Source organism: Balaenoptera ricei, chromosome X (genome assembly GCF_028023285.1).
Source record: "Balaenoptera ricei isolate mBalRic1 chromosome X, mBalRic1.hap2, whole genome shotgun sequence".
In the NCBI taxonomy this organism is placed as follows: Eukaryota; Metazoa; Chordata; class Mammalia; order Artiodactyla; family Balaenopteridae; genus Balaenoptera; species Balaenoptera ricei.
The window spans coordinates 30,290,067-30,315,662 of record NC_082660.1 but is presented as its reverse complement, the minus strand read 5'-3'; the positions used below and the strand labels follow the sequence as shown (position 1 = coordinate 30,315,662).

Sequence of the window (25,596 nt, the reverse complement as noted above, 5' to 3'; positions counted from 1 at the left end):
TTTTGTTTATCTTCTCAAAGAATCAGCTTTTGGTTTTATTGATCTTTGCTATTGTTTTCTTTGTTTCTATTTCATTTATTTCTGCTCTGATCTTTATGATTTCTTTCCTTCTGCTAATTTTGGGTTTTCTTTGTTCTTCTTTCTCTAGTTCCTTTAGGTGTAAGGTTAGGTTGTTTATTTGAGATTTTTCTTGTTTCTTGAGGTAGGCTTGTATAGCTATAAACTTCCCTCTTAGAAACGCTTTTGCTGCATTCCATAGGTTTTGGATCATCGTGTTTTCATTGTCATTTGTCTGTAGGTATTTTTTGATTTCCTCTTTGAGTTCTTCAGTGATCTCTTGGTTATTTAGTAACGTATTGTTTAGCCTCCATGTGTTTGTGTTTTTTACGTGTTTTTCCCTGTAATTCATTTCTAAATTCATAGCATTGTGGTCGGAAAAGATGCTTGATATGATTTCAACTTTCTTAACTTTACTGAGGCTTGATTTGTGACCCAAGATGTAATCTAACCTGGAGAATGTTCCGTGTGCACTTGGGAAGAAAGTGTAATCTGCTGTTTTTGGATGGAATATCCTATAAATATCAATTAAATCTATCTGGTCTCTTGTGTCATTTAAAGCTTGTGTTTCTTTATTAATTTTCTGTTTGGATGATCTGTGGATTGGTGTAAGTGATGTGTTAAAGTCCCCCACTATTACTGAGTTACTGTTGATTTCCTCTTTTATAGCTGTTAGCAGTTGCCTTATGTATTGAGGTACTTCTTTGTTGAGTGCATATATGTGTATAATTGGTATATCTTCTTCTTGGATTGATCCCTTGATCGTTATGTAGTGTCCTTCCTTGTCTCTTGTAACATTCTTTATTTTAAAGTCTATTTTATCTGATATGAGTATAGCTATTCCAGCTTTCTTTTGATTTCCATTTGCATGGAATATCTTTTTCCATCCCCTCACTTTCAGTCTGTATGTGTCCCTAGGTCTGAAGTGGGTCTCTTGTACACAGCATATATATTGGTCTTGTATTTGTATCCATTCAGCAAGCCTGTGTCTTTTGGTTGGAGCATTTAATGCATTCACGTTTAAGGTAATTATCGATATGTATGTTCCTATGACCATTTTCTTAATTGTTTTGGGTTTGTTTTTGTAGGTTCTTTTCTTCTCTTGTGTTTCCCACTTAGAGAAGTTCCTTTAGTATTTGTTGTAGAGCTGGTTTGGTGGTGCTGAATTCTCTTAGCTTTTGCTTGTCTGTAAAGCTTTTGATTTCTCCATGGAATCTGAATGAGCTCCTTGCCGGGTGGAGTAATCTTGGTTGTAGCTTCTTCCCTTTCATCACTTTAAGTATATCATGCCACTCCTTTCTGGCTTGTAGAGTTTCTGCTGAGAAATCAGCTGTTAACCTTATGGGAGTTCCCTTGTAGGTTATTTTTCGTTTTTCCCTTTCTGCTTTCAGTAATTTTTCTTTGTCTTTAATTTTTGCCAATTTGATTACTATGTGTCTTGGTATGTTTCTCCTTGGGTTCATCCTCTATGGGACTGTCTGTGCTTCCTGGACTTGGGTGGCTATTTCCTTTCCCAGGTTAGGGAAGTTTTCGACTGTAATCTCTTCAAATATTTCTCACGTTCTTTCTCTCTCTCCTCCTTCTGGGACCCTTTTAATGCAAATGTTGTTGTGTTTAATGTTGTCTCAGAGGTGTCTTAGGCTGTCTTCATTTCTTTTCCTTCTTTTTTCTTTATTCTTTTCTGCTGCGGTGAATTCCACCATTCTGTCTTCCAGGTCACTTATCCATTCTTCTGCCTCAGTTATTCTACTGTTGATTCCTTATAGTGTATTTTTCATTTCGGTTATTGTATTGTTCATCTCTCTTTGTTTGTTCTTTAATTCTTCTAGGTCTTTGTTAAATATTTCTTGCATCTTCTCGATCTTTGCCTCCATTCTTCTTCCGAGGTCCTAGATCATCTTCACTATCATTATTCTGAATTCTTTTTCTGGAAGTTTGCCTATCTCCACTTCATTTACTTGTTTTTCTGGGGTTTTCTCTTGTTCCTTCATCTGGTACATAGCCCTCTGCCTTTTCATCTTGTCTCTCTTTCTGTGAATGTCGTTTTTGTTCCACAGGCTGCAGGATTGTAGTTCTTCTTGCTTCTGCTGTCTGCCCTCACTAGGTGCTCTTGTGTATATGAAGATAAATATATGACCTAAAACAGTGACAGTTGGCTTTCAGAATATGCTTATTTCCAATATCATCACATTTTTCTTTTCTGTCATTTTTCATTTTATCATAGGAAGACCTTGAGGTTTTTTTGGAATAAAGAAAATAATCATACATGAACTCCACTTGAGTAAGTTTCATCACACATCTTTTATAAGAACATAAGCATATACAATGTGTAATGCATACAATTACATAGTTTAGATTGTTATTAAATATGCCATTTTTGTATTTTCTTCTCAGAGGCTGCTGGCCTTCAATATGCACCATAGAATTTACAAAAACAAAGAAGAGAGTTTAATAAACCGAGTAAAATGAAGCTATTTTTCTGGATAGATTACTTTGTAAAGTGCAAGAATAGAGGACCATCCTAGATCACCCTAATGTGTGATTTCCAGTTTTTCTAAATAAATTTTATTGACTTATGCATTTTAGTAGAAAATAACTAATTACCGAATAATATCTATATTTACCCATAAATTATGATGGTACTTGTGTCATACAGTCAAATATATATCTATATAAATTTCTAAGCATGTCTGTTTGTTAACTGTAATGGCATTTTAAACCCAATATGGTTTCCTCTCTTGTTTTAAGATTATATTTTTCTGTAACATATAATATATTTATGTAACATCTATGTAGGGTAGGTTTTGGAGATAAGTAAGAACCTAGTGAACTGTGTGTGTATGTGTGTATGTCCATGTGTTAGGAACATAAATTTAAAAATGGGAGTTGTTAATTGGAATAAGAAATGAAGTTTGATGAAGAAAGCTTGATGTCTGATAATTGAGAAATGTTTAAGAACCAGACATAATTCCCTGAATAATGGAGAGTTATAGCTTATTCAGAACATTCTATAGACACAAAAGCCAAATTTCAGAAAGAACCAAGGAGAGAGAGAGGGGAATATTTTAGGATGATTCACCCTGATTAGTATTGACGCTAGGATATTAACCGTTTTATACCTACCTACTTGTAGCTGAGGCTGCTTTCCTAAGTTTTTTCTCATTCATGTACCTTCAACCACACTGGTGGATGTTTGCAATTCTTTGTTTTGGCTAAGTCGAGAAAACCTAAATAAATCCTATGGAAGGTGTTGTGTATACATTTTTCTCTCACTTGCCCACACACATTCTCCCTGTTTACGAGAACACATTTGTCTTAGCATTATAATGCTTTTGGCCTTGACAGAATCTGTTCAAATTAATACAGTGTTCAGTAGCTCAATAACAGAACAGACTGTAGTTTTGCAATTTCTATTTTCAAATCATTTGAAGCAGAAAAATCTGACAGGTCACCATTATGGATCTTCAGTACAAGATAAAGGTATTTGTTTCATTGCAAACAGTTATTTGTAACTTCTTAATCAGTGGTTTTATCTTGCTTATTTTCTTGAAATTCAAAATAGACCAAGGTTTTCAAAATGGTCACATATACATATTATGACTGTTAATTGCTATTATGATCATTTTGTTACCATTTAGTGTACACTTAATAAATGGCAGGAACATGTGGCAGTTGCTTTGAAGACAGTGTGTGTAATGTTTACCACCAATCAATCTTCCCACTTTACAGATTCAGTTAAATGATTTGCTGAAAGCACAAAGCTAGTAAGTGGCAGAGTAAAATGGAATCCAGGTATCTTACATTCCTAAGCCTATAATTTTAAAGTTATACCTTCTTGACTTTCTGTTAAAATTTATTTTTAATTTACAGTGGTACTTAAATATTTTACATAATAATGTAGTATGTGAAGGTCAAACACTGATAGCTCCATCCATCAAGTATTTATTGATGATCTAATTTGTATTAACTACTAGGTGTTATTTGACTTACCCTCAGGGTCCTTGTGGACTGAGGAGACAGATACTCTTAGAACTGCTTTGAGACACAGTAGAATTAAGAAGTGTAATAGACATTCATACAAACCATTTGGAAGCACGAAGCACAGCTTCATAAATCTTGACTTAGCAGATTACAGGAGGTGTAACTGAATGATGAACCTTGATGGGTAAATACGATTTTTCATAGGAGAATCTTCCCATAGAAAGGTCAGTCTCCTTTATGGAACCACATGAGAAAGACATAGAAGCATGACTCTTCAGTTGCACGTGACATGTAGTGTGTATGGTGGTGGGGGAGGAGTAAGAGAGGCAACTGGAAAGGAAGGTTGAGGACAAATTGTGGATGATCCTAATATCATGCTAAAGGAGATATATTTTATTGAGAAGACCACTGGCAGGTTTTGAATATGGAGTTCTGTGTTTCAACCCAAGGATTTAAGGAGCTAATTCCAGAGGCATTTGGGCATTATAAGGATGGACAGAAAGTGTCATGCTGAATTGGAAGTGCCAGCGACACCTCTAGGCAGAGCTGTCTAACTGTATTTGGAAATCGGGGTTTATTCTCAAGGTGTCAGTTAAGACCAGTGACACAGACACACAACACAGGGGCTAGGATGGAAAGAGATAACAGAGCAATTCATAAGAGTATATGAGATTTCATAGAGAGAAAAAGTACAATAAAGTTTGAAGAGGTTCAAGGATAGAATATTTGAGATGATATATTTAAGCAGGCAAACTAAAAGCAACCTGAGTTGGTGCAGGCGGGAGTAGGGGGAGGGGTAGTTAGGTGTGATTATAGAACTTCCTCACAAGAGTACTAGAACACAGATGATTTTTTAAAAAAACTTTGAGGGACTTCCCTGGTGGCACAGTGGTTAAGAATCTGCCTGCGAATGCAGGGGACATGGGTTCGAGCCCTGGTCCAGGAAGATCCCACATGCCCCAGAGCAACTAAGCCCATGCGCCACAACTACTGAGGCTGCACTCTAGAGCTCGCGAGCCACAACTACTGAGCCCTGCACCCCACAACTACTGAAGCCCGGGTGCCTAGAGCCCGTGCTCTGCAACAAAGACAAGCCACTGCTATGATAAGCCCGCGCACTGCAACGAAGAGTAGCCCCTGCTCGCCGCAACTAGAGAAAGCCCGCGCACAGCAACGAAGACACAACACAGCCCAAAATAAAATAAATAAATAAATAAATTTATTTAGGAGAAAAAAAAAACTGAGGAAGGTGCTCATGTTCAACAGTGTCAAATGCTGTAATGGAATTGAAGAGGGTGCCTTTGGGGGAGAAGCACTGGGTGTGATGTTTTAGAGGTCGACTTGGAAGCTTTGAGAAGGCTGTTTCCATAGAGGGTGGGAAACAAAAACGATTGCGTAGGTTAAAGGTTGAAGACGGCAAATTGGAAGCAGTAAAGTGGAGTAATCTATTCAGAAGTTCAGTGATGAAAACAAGGAGATGGAATAATACACTGGAGAGTGATAGTATTGGACAGGTGTGTTTTGGATTGGGAGAGATTTAAGCACTTTTTTTTTTAATTCTATTTTTGGCTGCATTGGGTCTTCGTTGCTGCGCGAGGGCTTTCTCTAGTTGCAGCGAGTGGGGGCTACTCTTTGTGCGGTGCACGAGCTTTACATTATGGTGGCTTGTTGAGGAACACTAGCTCTAGGCACATGGGCTTCAGTAGTTGCGGCGCGTGGGCTCAGTAGTCGTGGCTCGCGGGCTCTAGAGCGCAGGCTCAGTAGTTGTGGCACATGGGCTTAGTTGCTCTGTGGCATGTGGGATCTTCCCGGACCAGGGCTCGAACCCATGTCCCCTGCATTGGCAGGTGGATTCTTAACCACTGTGCCACCAGGGAAGCCCTGAGCAAGGGTTTTGATATACTCTGCAGTAGTATACTATGTGGTAGGAATCTATAGTACACTATGTATACTGTACTATGTGCTATATGTAATATGTGGTATAAATGTATAGTCCTTGCTATTGTGGAAAAACGGGGACATACAAAATTGACATTAACATTCCTGATGCATCTTCAATAACAAGTTTTTGTTCCATTAATATTTAACTAATACAATTCCATTTTTAGTAAGCAATTATTATTAGTATTGATTCCTGCTTAATCCTTTTCAGTGCCTTTAAGTCTCAGTGTGTTTCCTCCCTTTATTAAGAAATAATCTTTATTTAGAGAAGAGCTGGCACCTATCCTTCTCAAACTCTTCCAAAATATTGCAGAGGGAGGGACACTCCCCGACTCATTCTACGAGGCCACCATCACCCTGATACCAAAACCAGACAAAGATGTCACAAAGAAAGAAAACCACAGGCCAATATCACTGATGAACATAGATGCAAAAATCCTCAACAAAATACTAGCAAACAGAATCCAACAGCACATTGAAAGGATCATACACCATGATCAAGTGGGGTTATTCCAGGAATGCAAGGATTCTTCAATATATGCAAATTAATCAACGTGATACATCATATTAACAAATTGAAGGAGAAAAACCATATGATCATCTCAATAGATGCAGAGAAAGCTTTCGACAAAATTCAACACCGATTTATGATAAAAGCCCTGCAGAAAGTAGGCATAGAGGGAACTTTCCTCAACATAATAAAGGCCATATATGACAAACCCACAGCCAACATTGTCCTCAATGGTGAAAAACTGAAACCATTTCCACTAAGATCAGGAACAAGAGAAGGTTGCCCACTCTCACCACTGTTATTCAACATAGTTTTGGAAGTGTTAGCCACAGCAATCAGAGAAAAAAAAGAAATAAAAGGAATCCAAATCGGAAAAGAAGAAGTAAAGCTGTCACTGTTTGCAGATGACATGATACTATACATAGAGAATCCTAAAGATGCTACCAGAAAACTACTAGAGCTAATCAATGAATTTGGTAAAGTAGCAGGATACAAAATTAATGCACAGAAATCTCTTGCATTCCTATACACTAATGATGAACAATCTGAAAGTGAAATTAAGAAAACACTCCCATTTACCATTGCAACAAAAAGAATAAAATATCTAGGAATAAACCTACCTAAGGAGACAAAAGACCTGTATGCAGAAAATTATAAGACACTGATGAAAGAAATTAAAGATGATACAAATAGATGGAGAGATATAACATGTTCTTGGATTGGAAGAATCAACATTGTGAAAATGACTCTACTACCCAAAGCAATCTACAGATTCAATGCAATCCCTATCAAACTACCACCGGCATTTTTCACAGAACTAGAGCAAAAAATTTCACAATTTGTATGGAGACACAAAAGACCCCGAATAGCCAAAGCAATCTTGAGAACGAAAAATGGAGCTGGAGGAATCAGGCTCCCTGACTTCAGACTATATTACAAAGCTACAGTAATCAAGACCGTTTGGTACTGGCACAAAAACAGAAACATAGATCAATGGAACAGGATAGAAAGCCCAGAGATAAACCCACGCACATATGGTCACCTTATCTTTGATAAAGGAGGCAAGCATATACAGTGGAGAAAAGACAGCCTCTTCAATAAGTGGTGCTGGGAAAACTGTACAGGTACATGTAAAAGTATGAAATTAGAACACTCCCTGACACCATACACAAAAATAAACTCAAAATGGATTAAAGACCTAAGTGTAAGGGCAGACACTATCAAACTCTTAGAGGAAAACATAGGCAGAACAATCTATGACATAAATCACAGCAAGATCCTTTTTGACCCAGCTCCTAGAGAAATGGAAATAAGAACACAAATAAACAAATGGGACCTAATGAAACTTAAAAGCTTTTGCACAGCAAAGGAAACCATAAACAAGACCAAAAGACAACCCTCAGAATGGGAGAAAATATTTGCAAATGAAGCAACTGACAAAGGATTAATCTCCCAGATTTACAAGCAGCTCATGCAGCTCAATAACAAAAAAAACAAACAACCCAATCCAAAAATGGGCAGAAGACCTAAATAAACATTTCTCCAAAGAAGATATACAGATTGCCAACAGACACATGAAAGAATGCTCAACATCATTAATCATTAGAGAAATGCAAATCAAAACTACAATGAGATATCATCTCACACCGGTCAGAATGGCCATCATCTAAAAATCTACAAACAATAAATGCTGGAGAGGGTGAGGAGAAAAGAGAACACTCTTGCACTGTTGGTGGGAATGTAAATTAATACAGCCACTATGGAGAACAGTATGGCGGTTCCTTAAAAAACTAAAAATAGAACTACCATATGACCCAGCAATCCCACTACTGGGCATATACCCTGAGAAAACCATAATTCAAAAAGAGTCATGTACCAAAATGTTCATTGCAGCTCCATTTACAATAGCCAGGACATGGAAGCAACCTAAGTGTCCATCATCGGATGAATGGATAAAGAAGATGTGGCACATATATACCATGGAATATTACTCAGCCATAAAAAGAAATGAAATGGAGGTATTTGTAGTGAGGTGGATGGAGTTAGAGTCTGTCATACAGAGTGAAGTAAGTCAGAAAGAGAAAAACAAGTACAGTATGCTAACACATATATATGGAATCTAAGGGAAAAAAAAAAAAAGGTCATGAAGAACCTAGTGGCAAGACGGGAATAAAGACACAGACCTACTAGAGAATGGACTTGAGGATATGGGGGAGGGGGAGGGGTAAGATGTGACAGGGTGAGAGAGTGGCATGGACATATATACACTACCAAATGTAAAATAGATAGCTAGTGGGACGCAGCTGCATAGCACAGGGAGATCAGCTCCTTGCTTTGTGACCACCTAGAGGGGTGGGATAGGGAGGGTGGGAGGGAGGGAGACGCAAGAGGGAAGAGATATGGGGACATATGTATATGTATAACTGATTCACTTTGTTATAAAGCAGAAACTAACACACCATTGTAAAGCAATTATACTCTAATAAAGATGTAAATTAAAAAAAAAGAATAGAAAAAAAGTGGAATATGCAGTCACAAATGTTATTCTGATAAAGATGAACACTTTACAAAATTGAAGAGTATTATTGTAAGGTTCAGGAAGAGTCATACAGGAGATGAGATTTGAGCTGGAACTTAAAGGCGAATATGATTTAAATATGTTTGGGAAAGTATTTTTGTTGTTGTTGTTGTTTTAATATGTTGGTAGCGGAGAAATAAACAAGTAGGAAGGTGAAAGATGAAAATTGATTATTTGTAGGTTTCCAAAGCTGTGAGAGAGAGAATAGAGGAAAACATCTGAGACCACTACATGTTAGGGTATGAATTTGGGACTGTATTCTAAGAGTAAAATCACTGCAGTTTATTGCATGTTAGAGTAAAATACCTGTTATAAACGTGGCAACTATGCTCAAGTTGGATTGAAGCAAGCAAAAGATAGAGAAGAGGGAATCAATTTGGGGAGCATGTCATTAACCTCATTTTTGTGTTGGTTTAGCACAGAGTTTCTCAGAGTGTCACTCCTGACATTTGGGGCCTGATCATTTTTTTGTGGAGGGGGAGTGGGTGGTGGTAGTACTTATGCTGCTGTTGAGCTGTGCAGTGTAGAATGTTTAGCAGCATTCCTGGCGTCTACCCACTAGATGTCCTAGATGTCAGTAGCACCCTCTACCCCCAGCAGTGATGATCAAAACTGCCTCCAGATATTGTCAAATGTCCCCAAGAGGGCAAAACAGCTCCTGGTTGAGAGCCAGTGGTTTAGGGTGATGTCACTAGGAATGAAAAAGAAGAGGTGAATGTGAAATAAATTGTAAAGTATGTTGTTTGCTGGACAGCTTTCAACCAAATTGTTGAAGGTAAAAGAGCAAGTCATTTCAATAATAATAAAAGGGGTTTTTTTTAAACTAATACACACATATGTCTTTATGACATGTATTTTCTACGTCAGACTCACTTGGGACTCTGTTTTGCATTCCTACTCATGTTTTCCATCGCCTCATTTTATAATATATACATATATACCCTTAAATTCTTTTATAGTATCTTCCCTAAATCAGGAGTGATTCCTCCTAGCTTGTAGCCCACCCTGACTTTTGAGTCTTTTACTTTAAGATGTGAAAAGAAATATTAGTACAACAAGAGATAAAAAACTTGTCAAAAGGTTTCACACCTTTTATTTCTTTCAAATACAGTGAGCCTTTATACACTCATTCTCAGTTCTCTAAACCTTAAGATTAAGAGCTTTAATTGTTAATGAGACCCTGAAGTATATACCTTGAAGCATGCACACTCTTGTTAGGAGCCAATGATAAAACTGAAGAACTGCCTGTTGCCTTCAGCTGACTAATCTACCTGCACCAACAGGGCAGAGGACTGCTCTGGTCTTTTATTACTTGGCTTGAGGCAGAGGGCAGAATTTGTGGCTGTTAATGAAATCTATCCAGAGTCTTCCCAGGGCTTAATATCATTTGCATTTCCCTTATAAATGTCAAAAAGGCCTTAAACAAAGGATCTCTTTCCTTGAAGAGAACAGGTAAGGATGTCTGTTTTAGAATCCAAGCAACCTGGTTTTAAGTACCAGATCAGCCAGTTAACCTTTGTGACCTTTGGCATGTTATTTAATTTTTCTGTTCCCGTTTCCTCATCCTACTATTTTCTGTCATCTTGAACTGTTGTGGTGAAAAATGATATAATGCACGTTAAGTGCTTAGCAAATTGACTGACACAAAGTGCCCAGTAAATAATGGCAGCTGTTGTTATTGCTATTAGAGATGTAGTTATTGTTGTTGTGATGGTTGTTTTAATATTGCCATACAGCAGGCCGTAATTTTTCCTAAATCCTCATTAGGGCTCAACTTTGAACTGAATTTCAGGCACAAGCAATATTAAAAATTACCTATTTAATGATATCATTAGATTGAATGTCATGTACAGTGTTGCATGATGGATTAACTCCTCATAAATCACTTCTGTAATCATTTTTCATACTTTGAATAATACCCTGGTTTACATCTTATATCTCAGAGGAAACACAGCAGAAATGTGGCAAGAATGTTTCCAGATATAAATCCTGGTTCCTCTGAACTGTTCTTCTGTTATTTAGTAAAAGAACCACTTGGTTATCCCTCCATGATCCTTTAGCTTTCAAATAATCTTTCACTGAAGGATAAAAAAGATTATAGAATACACCCAAAAATTCACCATCCATGCATTGTCTTAGACTGTGTAAAAAAGAAGTGTGACACATTTAAAGGAGCTAAGTGACAAAACTTTCAAAAGTTCTTGAAGCATTTATACATTCAAGAACAGTAAAACTGTTTTTATCCAGGTTAAAACTCGTATCACATTTTAAGGTTAAATTTGGGGAAGTTGCCAAAATAGATCAGTTTCAACAGAAATATGAAAGTACTCAGTGATAGATTGTGCCCTCTGGAAACATCCCAGCTATTTTTCTAAGAGCTTTGTGGTTTGCTGGATTGCTGGTTTCACTACCTATGTGTTGCCATTTGATGACTTATCTCAGTTTGAATTGCCAAAGTCATGCTTCTAAAAATACACACAGCTCATTCAACTGTGTTTCCTCATAAAAATCATTTGCCATTTCAGCGAACATTGGTCCCCAAATATAGGCATTGCAGAGCATTTCCTGGAAACTAGAATGTGCTTAGCATTTTATATGCATCATTACATATAATCTTTTCAACAGTCCTATGGAGATATATTATTATTTTCTTTGTTTTACAGATGGGGAAACTGAGACACAGAGAGGTTGAATAACTTATCCCAGGTCAGCTAGATAGTAAACTGGTTTTTAAAAAATATTTATGTATGGAGTCATGTCAAGCCTATCACTCTCTGCTTTATTATGACAATTTCTATCACTAGAAATGAGTTTCCAGACATTTGTCCTGGACATTGCAGGACTGACACATATACTTATTTGTCTTCCCCCATTACTTTACTCTTCCGCTGTCTACTCCTTCACCTTTATGCATTAGCAACATCTTCAAGGAACACAGGTGACAATATCTAGTAATTCTTCACACAAAAGGGTAGTAATTAAGCCTTTGAAGTATGTAGGTAATGTTGAATAAATTTTAGTGTTCTTAATTTTGAAAACAACCAGAATTGTTTCATCCATCCATTGTTACGCCTCTCATCTGAATCATTATTTGCCCAATGTACTGCAAACATAAACTACTTTTATAAAGACAGAAATTAAAATAAGATCAAAGCATAGGAAAAAAAATTATTTCCAGTTGATCATACTAGCATCTCCATTCATGAAATGATTGGCATCTCTTTCTTATGCATAGATATTTTTCTATAAGAAGCAAAGATCAAGTTTCCTAGAACATTTTCTTTGCCATAATATGTATGAACTAGCCACAAGCTGAAGTGAAATATGTAATACTATGACAATGAATACATATTTTGGGAAACTAAAGCCAAAAGCATAAGCCTATGTGTCCTTGTTTGTTTCCAAATTCTCTTTCAAAGATGGACAAAAAAATAAATAAAAAGAATATGTGTTTTTCCAAGGGTTTTATTGCAAATGTGGAATTCAAGCAAATTTCTTCTTTCATGGGTTTACCTGAAATTCTAGAACCATTTCCAGTTTTGTTCCATGAGCTATAAATTTTTTTTTCCATCTTGATTCAGAACATATATACATATACATTTATACATAGACACACATACATATACATATCTGAAACAAAAATTCACAAAAGAATCTAGTCCTTAATATAAATTACACAGACTGGTATTTTTATTCTATTTAATTTTAAATAGAATATTCCTGGTCATGACCCACTAAAATGATTTCATGAATCACTGATGGATCATGACTTACAAATTTGAAAAACAGTGGTCTAGACAGAGAAAAAATTACTCAGAGTCTAGCTGACAATTTTGACCATAATCATGTATATATGTAGAGCTGATTTATGGATAATAAATAATGATTAATTGAGATATTTATGTAATTTTACATAGCTTATTCATGTTTGAATTTACCTTTAATATAGCTGTCTTTGCAAAGTTTTTGTTTTATGAACATCCTCAGACAAAACTTTTATATTCAGAATTTATGAGTGCTAGACAGCATGTCCTTGAGTATAAAGATTTGCCTTCTAAAATTTTCTCCAAAAATTCAAGCCTCTGTAAATATCAGTAAATCATGAGCTGCTTACTTTTTTAATCCAAATTGTACAGTAGTAAAATATAGTATTGTGTTACTTGAGTAATAGTGTTGTTTACAATTTATCATTTGCAAAAGATTATTTGAACTCAAGATTGTTAATAATTTTTAGAACTTTTAAATAGGAACTAGATTGAGGTTCAGGTTCAGAAAGGTTTGATTTAATTGATGCTTGCTCTTAGAAGTTTCCTGGGTCATTTTTTCTGTAGGAATTATCTGGCCCTTGAAATCTGGACAGTGACTTAAGAAGGTAACTTTGGAGCAGGTTGTGTTTCAAAATGGTTCTTATGTGTAGAAGAATCGAATAATAATTAATAGCTATCGCCTACTCTATTGGGTTCTTGCACAAGATCAGGCATTCTGCCAAACACTTTATATACTCTCCTTTAATTCTTATGGCAATCTTAGGAAAGTATTATTGTTCTCATTTTACATAGGAGGAAGCTGAGGCTAATGATGGGGCTAAGTAACTTTCCCAGGGTGACAAGATTCAAACACTGATTGTTTGCCTCCAAAGCCCCTGGGTTTTATAACCACTTTTTATTGTACATGATAAATGTCCCATCTCTTCTCACCCATAACCCAGGGAAGGCAAAATATCCAGGAGTGGACTGTACTTTTTTTCCACCTACATACAGGGCTGGCTAGCAATTTGTACAGCTCAGTGAAAAATGAAATACGGAGCCCCTTGTTCAAAAATGCAGGAAGGAAAGTGCTGTTAAAATTACTAAAATATAAAGCTGTTTACTTTATTCTATGGTCTTTCTCTCAACTTGCCATTGTGTTTTTTATTTGCTATTTGACATCATACTGAATAAAGAAAATTAAAATTTTAAAGTATTAGCATGAGTTTTACTGCCTATTGTTATATTGTGCAATTGCAGTTGTAAATGCAAATATAAGATCGTTTAACTCAAGCAGAATCACCAGCATTGCACAATTTGTATTTCAGAGCTTGTGCATGCATATGTATTTCATTCTTAACATGGAAACATTGTACAACTAAGCTGTTTTTATTTCACTTCTTGGTAGATGTAAGTTCTACCCATGTCCTGTGCCTTCAGCTTACTGATGAGTTAAGGAAGGAGTGAAAGGAAAGGAACCATCTTGCCCTATCTTTCCCTTTCTTTCTCTGTCGTCAGTTTCAGCATAAATGGTTGGCTAATACAGGAAAGAAATACGAGTAAGAAAGGATATGATAGGGTTCTTTGATTGTTCATGTTTTCTTAGGATTGCCTTCTTTCTGCATTGGAAGCAAGTTCCCGTTCAAACAGAAAGCATGACTTCCTGGGGCTGTCAATGCCCCTCTCATTCAGTCATAGTTACCTTCCGCTCACTTTGAGTCTGCTCAGCTCCCACATGTCATGGGTCCACCAGAATTCTAGGCTCATGGGACATCAGAAACACTATATGCAAATGGGGCAAACACACCTATTGCACTTATCTCCTCTGCTCACATGCATACTTCATCACCCCATTGGACTTCACTTACAAAACCCAAGTTCAAAGATAAAAGTATTAAGAATTTTAAGACGGCACTGTCAAAAAGCAGATAATACAAGCAAGGGGTCGTTCTGAGTCTTGGGCACCATAAAACTGCTCAGGTTGCCCAACCATGAAGCTGGTTCTGTCTACACACATCTCCCAGGCTATGTTTTTGTGACTTTTTTCCTCTTAATGATGACTTTTATATTTATTATTTATAGTATTTAGGGGTAGAGAGAAGGGATACACCATGAAACTTGTTCTAACCCCTCAGACCTTCAGAACTTGCCTTGACCTTGGGAAGGGCCAATGCGACTAGCCCTCTTGGGGCATTTATGCTCTGTTTGAGATACTGGGGTTGGGTGATTTTGACTTAACAGGATGACATATTTCTGCCAGTTCTCTAGAAATAGATTAAGAGTGCATCATTTGATAAAAATATTACACCAAAGACTGCCACTATGCTTTTTCATCCTAAAGGACTTAATAGAGAAATTTATCATATTAAAGTTTCAAAATTGGAGCATTTATCAGAAGAGCACAATTAAGTTGGTGCTAGCAGCTCAGTGGGATAAGGCCCAGAATTGATGGGGACTGGAAATTCAAGGCAGGCATGGCAGGGAAGAACCATCAAAAGGATGAATTTTTCTCTAGGTCATGAACCCTGCCCCCCCCCACCCCAAGTAGCTTCTGGTTGTTCTACAATGCCGTTTGTTTCCTTTGCAAAGTCCTGTTTGTTAGGGCCCAGTGCTTGCCTGCTCTCTTTATAGGGTGTTCAGAAGATTCCTCTCCAAATATTTCTCCAATATTTTTGCTCTGACTACTTCAACTATTTGCCTGTGTCCCTCACCTCAGCAGGAAACCCTCTTGAGTGTGGTCCTTCTCAGGATTTCTAAAGCCCAGCAACCTGCCATGAGTGCAGTTGGCCTAAAGAAAAATTTATGCAGATTTTCTTATTTGTTCAAATTTTTGCTGTTGATAATTGCCTTCAGGTTAAATCAGCAGGCACATAGCTTATCCCAAGAGCTCTCTCCCATCACTTGGTAGTACTGGTCCCATAGCTCCTGAATCTCTGCAAATACACAGCCAGGTTTAGAGGTCAATATTCCATCCTAGAAGCTACTGTCAGCTCTACAGGTGATTCTCTTGAGGTCTCCATTACTTGGCTTGAGGTGGTGGAAGGTATGGACGTGCATCGCACTCCAGGGGAATCCTTTCTCACCAGATTTCTCCAGTCTCCTTGTTTCCTCTTACACACCTTTGAGCTAGGCAGTGGATTAAGGGTGGTGGGACAGTTTTGTGGTCCCTTCTTAGCAACTCCTTCATAGGTGGCCTGGATCTTCTCTTTAGAATTATGAACACTTTGTTACCATTGTTCTCAGCTTTAGGATCCAAGGAGAAATTACAAGACAACTGTTGGGAATCTCAGTTAACATCCTGCTAAATAAATCTGGTAGCTAATACTTCATATTTTGCTTTGCCTAAGATAATGTCTTGTTATTTAAACCATGGCCTTCTGGAAATAAAAGCTTAACTCACAGAAGTCATTATACTGTTAGAAATTTCAGATGTGTGAATGAGGTTCTTTCTTTTTAAATTTTACCTTTCCCCCACTTATTTTCATACTGATAACTTTTCTGGTCTGTGAATTTTCAGAAATATTTTATTAGGGGCTCTTGGGAAGAGATGTTTCCTTTAATGTTATTGCAAAAGTTATATAAATATAATACCAATAATGTATATGTAAAGGATTGAAAATATGAACTAAAAAAGTTTACCTATGGATGAAAATCCATGGCATTTAAAATACAACATGAAGAGATGATGTACTAATTCACTCTTTATAGTAATCTAGAAGAGCTTTAATAAAATATTAATTTGAAGTGGATTCCAACTGCCATTTGAGAATTTGTGTGTATATTTGTGAGGATGTTAAAATGCACGCTCGTTATTGTATGTTTCTGCTGTTCGTGTCTCTGATAATGCAAGTGGACATTTCTAGCATTTTAAATATTTCATTCGATTTATCATTTAATGTACTGGAACAGTCTGCCAAGATACTAATTGTGTAACACCCAATTTGTTTTATTGTTCAGCGTTTGGAAGCTCCTGAAGACAAGTCATTTGGCAGTTCATTGATGGAGACTGAAGTAAACCTGGACGGTTACCAGACAGCTTTAGAAGAAGTACTCTCATGGCTTCTTTCAGCTGAGGACACATTGCAAGCACAAGGAGAGATTTCTAATGATGTAGAAGAAGTGAAAGAACAATTTCATACTCATGAGGTAAAGCAAAACATCGATTAATGGGGATCTCCCTAGTGGTCCAGTGGCTAAGACTCCCGGGTTCGATCCCTAGTCAGGGAACTAGATCCCACATGCTGCAACTGAGAGATCACATGCCGCAACTAAAGATCCTGCATGCTGCAACTGAAAAAGATCCTGCGAGCCACAGCTAAGACTTGGTGCAGCCAAATAAATAAATAAATAAATAAATTTTTAAAAAAAACATTGATTAATGAAACAAGGCATATGACTTATGATAAGTCTCTGTTTTCCTCAATTACTCTATAAGATCCTTGTATTTTGATAATTTAGTGTTTATTTTGAGAAGGAAACAAGATAAACATTCATGTGTTTGGCATTCCAGTAGCCAGCTTTGGAAGTTGTTCTTTGGAGAGTAACACTTGAAGATGCTGAGATTAGATTCTGCCAAAGACTCATATAGGAATATGAAAGGCCAACTCCCTTCTCTTGGGTCAAGGTCAATGCTGAGATAGAACTTACACTCCAGAGTACCTGTGGGGTATCAGGCTGAACTACCCTCAGTGGGAGACTTTTCCTGAGATGACACACTTACTTGGCTTCCTCCCCTCCCCAGTCCTGTTTCCTGCTTCTTTGGCTCCCTTGTAGATCTCCCCTGAGATCTCCTCCTTAATAAATCACTAGCACATAAGTCCTGATCTCAGGGTCTGCTTCTGCAGAAGGTGACCTAAGCTAGTAATTTTCCTTAATTCATATTAAAAACAGTATTAAATTTTCTTAAAAATTAAAATACTTTTACTGGGAATAAAGTTTAAATGGGCTACAAATTTAAAATTGCAAGAAAAAAGAAAAAAAAGATTCAAAACCATAATGATTTCCCTACAGTGTCAACTCTTATCAACTTCTTTCTTTTTCAGGGGTACATGATGGATTTGACATCCCATCAGGGACGGGTTGGCAATGTTCTCCAATTGGGAAGTCAACTGATTGGGACAGGGAAATTATCAGAAGATGAAGAAACTGAAGTTCAAGAACAAATGAATCTCCTAAATTCAAGATGGGAATGCCTCAGGGTAGCTAGCATGGAAAAACAAAGCAAGTAAGTCTGTTTTTAATTTCTAACAGTAGCAAGTTTTAGAATCTTACTATTATTTTTATGCAGTTTCTTGTTTAAGTTAGGATTCTCAGTTCTTTCCTAAAGTATGCAGCTCTTCTTCAGGGGGCATTTTGGTTAGATTTTCATGTCTGTTGTATTTTGGTTTTCACTTTTGTAATCAAAGTGGAGATATTGGGGAGAAGAACCACTATCCACAGAACTATACTTTAAAGGTTCCTAAAGTTGTTGTCATAGTTAATATTTTCCAAGTTTTCTCCAAAAATTAAAATGTGAATATAGAAGATGTGAAGTTTACACAGGAAATCATGCACATAAAATCACATATTAGGTACAGTTGACAGGAAACTTCTCTTCTGAAGGAAAAGCTCTTAAAATATTAGTTTTTCATATGTTTATGGAAATCCTCTTGAAAAAAGTTTCTCCTGTGTTTGGAAATCCTTCTTCAAGTACTTGCATGATTGTGAATTATCTTAAAAATATATATTGACTTAATCAAAAAAGAATTTTTGAGACATTTCTGAAAATGGCATATTTCTTATAAAGGTAACAAGTAGATCTCATCATTTTGAATGTGTTGCTTTGATTTATATTGTTAGGTGTGTGTATTCATGTAGAGCCTATTGAGACAAGATAGATTTATTTTTAAATGAAAAGAAATGAAGTGCCAACTGTGGATTTGAATACATTAAGCTAAAGAAATTGTCCAAGTGCCTTAAGTTTACTTAGCTATTATTTATGAAGATTAAAACCTTTAAAATAGGACCAAAGAAACTCATTAGATATGCTGGGAGGATTGTTATTCCAGTACTAAATTATAGTGTGACAATAGGGAGGGGAAAAACACATTTTTAAGCTCGTGTATTTTGGAAGAATAAATAAAGCATATATAAGATCGAATTTTCATGAATATTGGTATTCTAAACCTGGAGATACTAGTCTGTGCATGTTGACTTTTTCCCCAACTGTGATCATTTCGACGATTGCAACTAACCCCAGATATGAGAATTATAATAGCCATATTATAACTATTAAGTCTCCCCCCCCCCATGCCCAAGGCTCAACTAGTTTATACCACCCATTTATCATTATAAATCATAAGATATAGAGCCTCCTACTTGTGGTCATATGCCAACATTCTTCAGGTTGCAACTTTTGTTTGCACCCGTTTGTGCAACTTAAACAGAGCAACCTCAGATAAAATTTGAAAGTCTTTAAAATCCGACCTCCTCCTTTACTGCCTTTCCCATAGTGGCACCACCCTCTTTTCCTTCGTGCATTCTGTTTTGCCATCCTCTTCTGGAGGTTAAATACCTCCATCGTTCCTCACTCTCTTTTTTCAATAGGACTAACAATATGGGATTAATTATTCATACTAACAATTAATTAATTGCAGCTTGAGACTGAGTTGAGAAAAGGTGAATTCAGCCTAAAATTAAAATCCCAAGTTTTTAATCTGTTATTATAACATTTAAAAATAGGTTAATTTTTTAAAATTCCCTTGTTAAAGAGATATCTACCATTAGGTGATGGCTGACAGCACACACACACACATACATGGATGACCATGTACACACACATATGTGTGTAATTTCCTCACCCCCATCCTGCTGGAGGATGCAAAACCTGAAATGGCAATATCACTGAGCTAAGATTGACATCAAAGTATAGTTTGTCCTTAGGGAAGTTTGGGGGACTTTGGTTTGTATTTAAGCTTTTAGAATGATTAGCAAGAAGGTAAGGGCAGCCTCTTAGCTGGCATAGCTTTTGCTAAAACATAATAGAGTTTTTAAAATGAGACATTAATACGGAACAGCTTGTAGCACATAGACTTGTCTGGACAATTTGTTGAGATACACATACACTTAAAGCATTATTTAAGCCAAGCAAATTCAGAAATTTCTTGGGAGTTTGTAAATAACAGTAAGTTTCACATACCACCTTCACTAACTTTGTGGGTTTTCATGTGTAAAATTCTAAATGAGGTAAGCCATTATGCAAACTATGGAGGACCTGGCTTTTGATAGATGTTTTTAGAGGAATTGAAAGCTGATTATAACAATAGGATGTTGTCAGTATTTAAAAAATATAATTTGAGGTCTTATTTAATGCTTTAGTACATTGCTACCTGTTCAGTTTCTACTATCATGGCCATGTTGATGATTAGCTTCAATTTGGAGCATTGCCTATTGTTTCCAAACATATGACTACTTAGGAGTAGGAAGGCATAGTAAATTGCTAACAAACAAAAAATGGATTAGTCGACACCTTTCAGCTTGCTCCCACAAAGAAAGATAGGGTATGGATAGACCCAGTCAGAAGCCATTATCCCTGCCTAAGCATAGATTTAGGGTGAGAGGAATGATAATTAAGGTTTCTCTAGGCCTATGAGATATAACCAAAGACAGCTAGAATTCTTAAGTTGTTGTCTTATCACAAAAGTAAAAAAATTGGCTGGGAATACAGATAAACTGATAACTAAAATCTATGAATATTTACACTTGTAAGTTATAAGTATTATCTACCAACATATCTATGAACAGTAATCAAATTACATTCAATATATAGTCATTGTGATATATATATAACTATATATGTAACAGTGTGTGTATATATATATATAATACTATCTACATCTGTATCTATCTATATACACACAAATATTAATAAATATTAATGGACTGCCTCAAAATATCAGTTACATTTCAAGGCGCTGGGGATACAGTAATGAACACAAGAGGCAAGGTTCCAGAAGCTCTAGAGAGTCTGACATCCAGTAAAATTAAAACACACACACACACACACACACACACACACACACACACACACAGACATGAAAAATATCAGATAGGAATACGTTTTTTGAGGAGATTAAAAGGTAATGTGATAGAGTTTGAGGGGCTAATTTAGCCTTTGTGACCCAGGAATGTTATTTCTGGGGTGGTGCCATTTAATTTGAAATTTGAATGATAAGAAGGAGCCATCATTTGCAGATCAGGAGGAAGTACACTTCAGACAGAGGGAACAGCCAATGCAAAAGCCCTAAAATAGGGACAGTCTGGCTTGATAGAGGAACCAAAAGGCCAGCATGGCTGGAGAGTTGCAGGAGGGAAGATTAGATAGCTGAAGTATGAGATGGGGTTGAAATATAAGTAGGGGTCTTGTCATGTATTGCAGTGTCAGAGTAAAATCAAGGGCTTTGAGTTCTAGCATAAGTACAAGAAAAAGCCATCAAAAGGTTTTAAGTAGGGGAAAAACAGGTAAAGAAAATATCGGTAATACCACTAGAAGAAGATAGGGCAGTTATAATCAGTGCCATAGCCCAGGTAAGAGATGCTAGTATCTTATGCCAGGAGGTGGTCGTAATAATACATGCATGTATTCTACTATCTTAGCCCAGTCATTAATTTATAAACCATTCCTGCTGTATTTATTTTCTTTTTTGCCGTTCTAACAGTCAAGATATATTTTTTCCTCTGGAAATAGGCATCCTTGCCTCATACATACAGATGGCTACCTTTATACAGGTTGTATCTAGGAAATGCTGTTTATCCCACAAACCGTTAACAATTATCAAACAAAACAGGAAATTTTAAAAATACAGAGGTAACAAAATGCTCTGATTTCCAACTTATGCTAAATCTACTCTAATTTGCCTAAGGGATAAGGTCTCCCTTTCTCAAACACCTATTTATGTGAACTGGGCGACATACTTTCCCTCTGTGGTCCTCAGTTACTGATTTCTGGAACAGTGGCAGTTCCACAGAACCTGGCACACCTCTAAAAGATACTGGCCAGGATAGGGTATGAAAAGTAGATTGTGAATGCAAAGTTATTACGAAATGTAAAGAATTATCATCATTATAAATAAGATGACTAGCTGTGGGTTAATTATTTTAACCATACTGTATAACTATGCCTCATATATATTTTTTGCTCTTTTTTTCCTCCAGCCTGTTCTAATTGCCTTGCTCATTTTTTTCCCCAACGGATTTGTTTGTGGGTGTTTTCTGTGGGGGCAAGGGAACATGAGCAGTGTGATAAAAATTGCATTTGAAGTTATAATTTTATTATTGAAACATTTAAAAATATTTCTTGCAAAGGAATGTAAGTAAAAACATAAATATGTAGATGCTTCTTCCTTTCTTCCTCCGTTTTATTCTATTCTCATTTGATTCTTTCCTTATTAATTTCTTTCCTCTTCAATTCTGATATCTTCGTGGACATGAATTGATAATGAAGCAAAGGCTCATACAATAGAGAACTTTGTTAAGATATCTCTAGCCACACACTACCTTGACATAAACATGCTGCTGTTGGTCAGTTACCAATCTTTAACAATGTTTATGAGATTGAAATGAAAGAACTAAGTGCCATTGATTGCATAATTAAAATAAAATAATTAAGACAAGACAGTATCTGTTGACATGCTCGAGCTGGAAACCTTCAGAAGAGTAGGCAAAATGATTTTTGTTTTGTTTCGTTTTTATGCTGCAGAATACCCTTTGGGTGGTGGGAGGTGAGGGAGAGAGAAGAAAAAGACAAAACTTCCCTCTGTGGAAGTACAAGAAGACTACTGGCGTAGGGACAACAGAAGATTTTCTTCTCTATGAATAAGCTAATTAATTTGATTGAAAAATGCAACCTGCAGAGAGCAAAAGAGATTTACTGACATTTCTACAAGGACTCATAAAGATAAGCACAGCAAGTTCCATCAACTTCTCTGATAATTGTGGTTAGGACATGCAGGGGGAAACTAAAACCTTTGTGATGGTGAGGGAAAAACAAATGAAGGTAAGTCAGTAAGGAGGCCGAGTGAAGTTATGTTCTGGTTTGCATCAGCAGGAGGAGAGATATGAATAGTCTCTGGGTGAAAATACAAGCCATAACATGGGAAATAATTGTGAATCACCATCAACACTTTGGCTGGAGAGAAAAATATGTCTAACAACTCTGGCTCATCTTTTTTTTTTTCTCTCTGTCTTTCAAATGTCTGTTCCAACCTGGAAATGAGATAACATATGTGAGAGTGAATAGAGCAAAAGAGTTGCTGAACAAATGGGTGGGTTGTTTTCTCCCAAGTGAAGTGACTAACATATTGCACATGTGAATATCTGAATGAATGGATGAATAAATGAATTAATTTCTTAAGTAGTTCTAATCTGTTAAATGAATTTGTTGCAGTGAACTTTTTAACAGTGTGTAATCTTAGACTCACTTGTCATTTTATATCATGGTTTCATTAATACATTTTTTTCTTCTAATCATGTTAAAATAAGAATTCCTTGCAGATCAAGGTGGTTCAGGAACCACTAGCAACAACATCACCTGAGACGTAGTCAAAAATGCAGAATCTCAGCCCTCATGCAACAGAATCAGAATCTGTAATTTTACAAGAGCTCAGGTGATTCCTAAGCACCCGATTTTTCTATCAACCGAGGTGGGCCAAACATATTAACTACTTTCTCAGAAGCTCCAAAAATGGTGCTGGTGATGTCACGTTCAGTCCTCAAATGTTGACATGGAATAGCAAGATTCTTGTGAAAGAATATACAATAGAGACAATGTGAGAGTATTGACAATTCATTATTGGCCTAATAAGGAGCAGTTATAACGTACAGTAAGTTGATCAGGTTTAAATCGATATGGCCGGCCATGACAATCTTTTCTGTAAACAACACACAGTTAAAATGTGGACAGAGGGTGAGGGCCCGGGTTCAGTCCCTGGTCGGGGAGCTAAAATCCCACAAGCCACGTGGTATGGCCAAAAAAAAAAAATGTGGACACAACTTGTTCTGATAATATAAAGTATGTGACTCTCATAGTTTAAATTATAAATAGGAAAGCCAAATCTCTGGAATTCAGAGAAATGAGAGTCGAGAGTAGCATTTTTTGGAACACTGCTTTTTCAGAAAAATAAATAATGATAATTAGAAAATTAAGCTCAATCATTCATTCATCCGTCTAACTAACAATTCTTACCTCCTGTGTTCCCTGCACCATTTTAGATACTGGGGAAATATCAGTGGACAGAACAGAATAAATCCCTCTCTTATTGAGCATGCCTTGTTCGTGGGAGGAGACAATTAAAAAATATGTAAAATATGTATATCATAGCAGATGGCATTAAATGATGAAAAGGGGGGAAAAAGGCAGGGGATAGATTTAGAGAGTGAAACGTTGTGTTACTGTGGGTACGTGGTCATTTAGGGAAGGCCTCCCTGATGAGGTAATATTTAAGAAGAGGCCTAAACGAAGGGAGGGAACGGCCATGCCAATAGCTGTGCCAAAGGGAAGCAAATGGCAAGATCCCAAGGCAGGAGTGAGCTCGGCATGTTTGAGAAACAATGTGTCAGGTAAAGTGTTGCTATTCTCATTTATGGCTAGAAAACTGATTCAGATTAAATCAGTGGACTGTCTCAACAGGAGCAGATTTAATGGAAGTTGACGTTTTTATAATCTTAATTCTGGTATTTCTGATTGGAAAAGTGTATACATTTTTGTACTATATCGTCTTATGTCTGATTGATAAGTGATATTATTTATGCATTCAAGAAATATTTATCGTATGTCTAGGGTATGCCAGATATTATATAGTGACATAATTTTTGAAGTTGAGAGTGGGTTTCTATTGCATAAATTAATATGATCTTAGAGTGTCAACATACCCCATTTTTACTAGAGATAATTTAAACAGACTTCCAATCGTATTTAAGAGTCATCTTTGGTTTGTGATGACATCTGAGAGTTTCTTCACCCACTTTGTAAGTATTTAATCAGGAAGATTGAATTGAGTGTTGCCATGGTGTATTTGCCACAAGAATCTATTGCATCCAGCCATGCAGCTTCTTTATTATTTTACTGTTACTATTTTGAATTTATGCTGTCAAAATGCAAATGAATTTGTTTGCATTTTGAACTTTAATATTGCTCTGGATAGTTGAAGAATCTCAGTAATTAAACTGTTGTTAAGCTATATGGATGGAGGAATAAAATAGCATCAAAATCCAAGTGGGAAGGAAAGTTTGGTTTGATTTTGTTCTCAGAGACATTAAACACTAGTTCACTTTTGAGATTTATTATAAAAACCCCCGGTAGTCCTACGTGATGTATGCCCCTCTTCCTTTCCAGTTGAGGGAAGTGGCTGAGGTAGCATCATCCCCTGGCTCTTGCTTCTCTGTGGTCACTGGGAAAGTGGCCCCATTCATGGCTACTTTAGTCTTGGGGGATTGCTAGGTGCTTCATGTGACAGAGCTCCCTTTTGGAGGTGAGGTGGCAGAAATCAGGACCCAGGAATGGCTCAAGTTGGGGCCCCAATAAGTGACCCTCCACACCTTAAGCTGGTTTACCAACATCATCCTCAGGATATGGGTGAGCCAGGACCACATGGGCCTCCTCTTTACACAGAGATACTGGGCAAATAAGAAGACAGACATTCCTGGAACTCATTTGTTAATTCAGTAAATCCCAATACAATCCAAAAAAAGAAAAATACAGTGGTGCATTTTTGTTTCACAGAGTCCTTCTTGAACACAATACTGTT

The 25,596-nt window shown here is 36.7% G+C and overlaps 1 protein-coding gene across 6 annotated transcripts in view; it reads left to right on the top strand.

Moving 5' to 3' along the window:
• DMD (dystrophin) overlaps positions 1 to 25,596 on the top strand; it is a 2,476,968-nt gene that overhangs the window by 934,337 nt on the left and 1,517,035 nt on the right. For all 6 annotated transcript variants that reach the window (XM_059910880.1, XM_059910875.1, XM_059910877.1 and 3 more), the window contains 2 exons: positions 16,772 to 16,960; positions 17,857 to 18,038. In XM_059910880.1, coding sequence (XP_059766863.1) covers positions 16,772 to 16,960; positions 17,857 to 18,038 — 371 coding nt within the window. The remainder of the gene's footprint in view (positions 1 to 16,771; positions 16,961 to 17,856; positions 18,039 to 25,596) is intronic.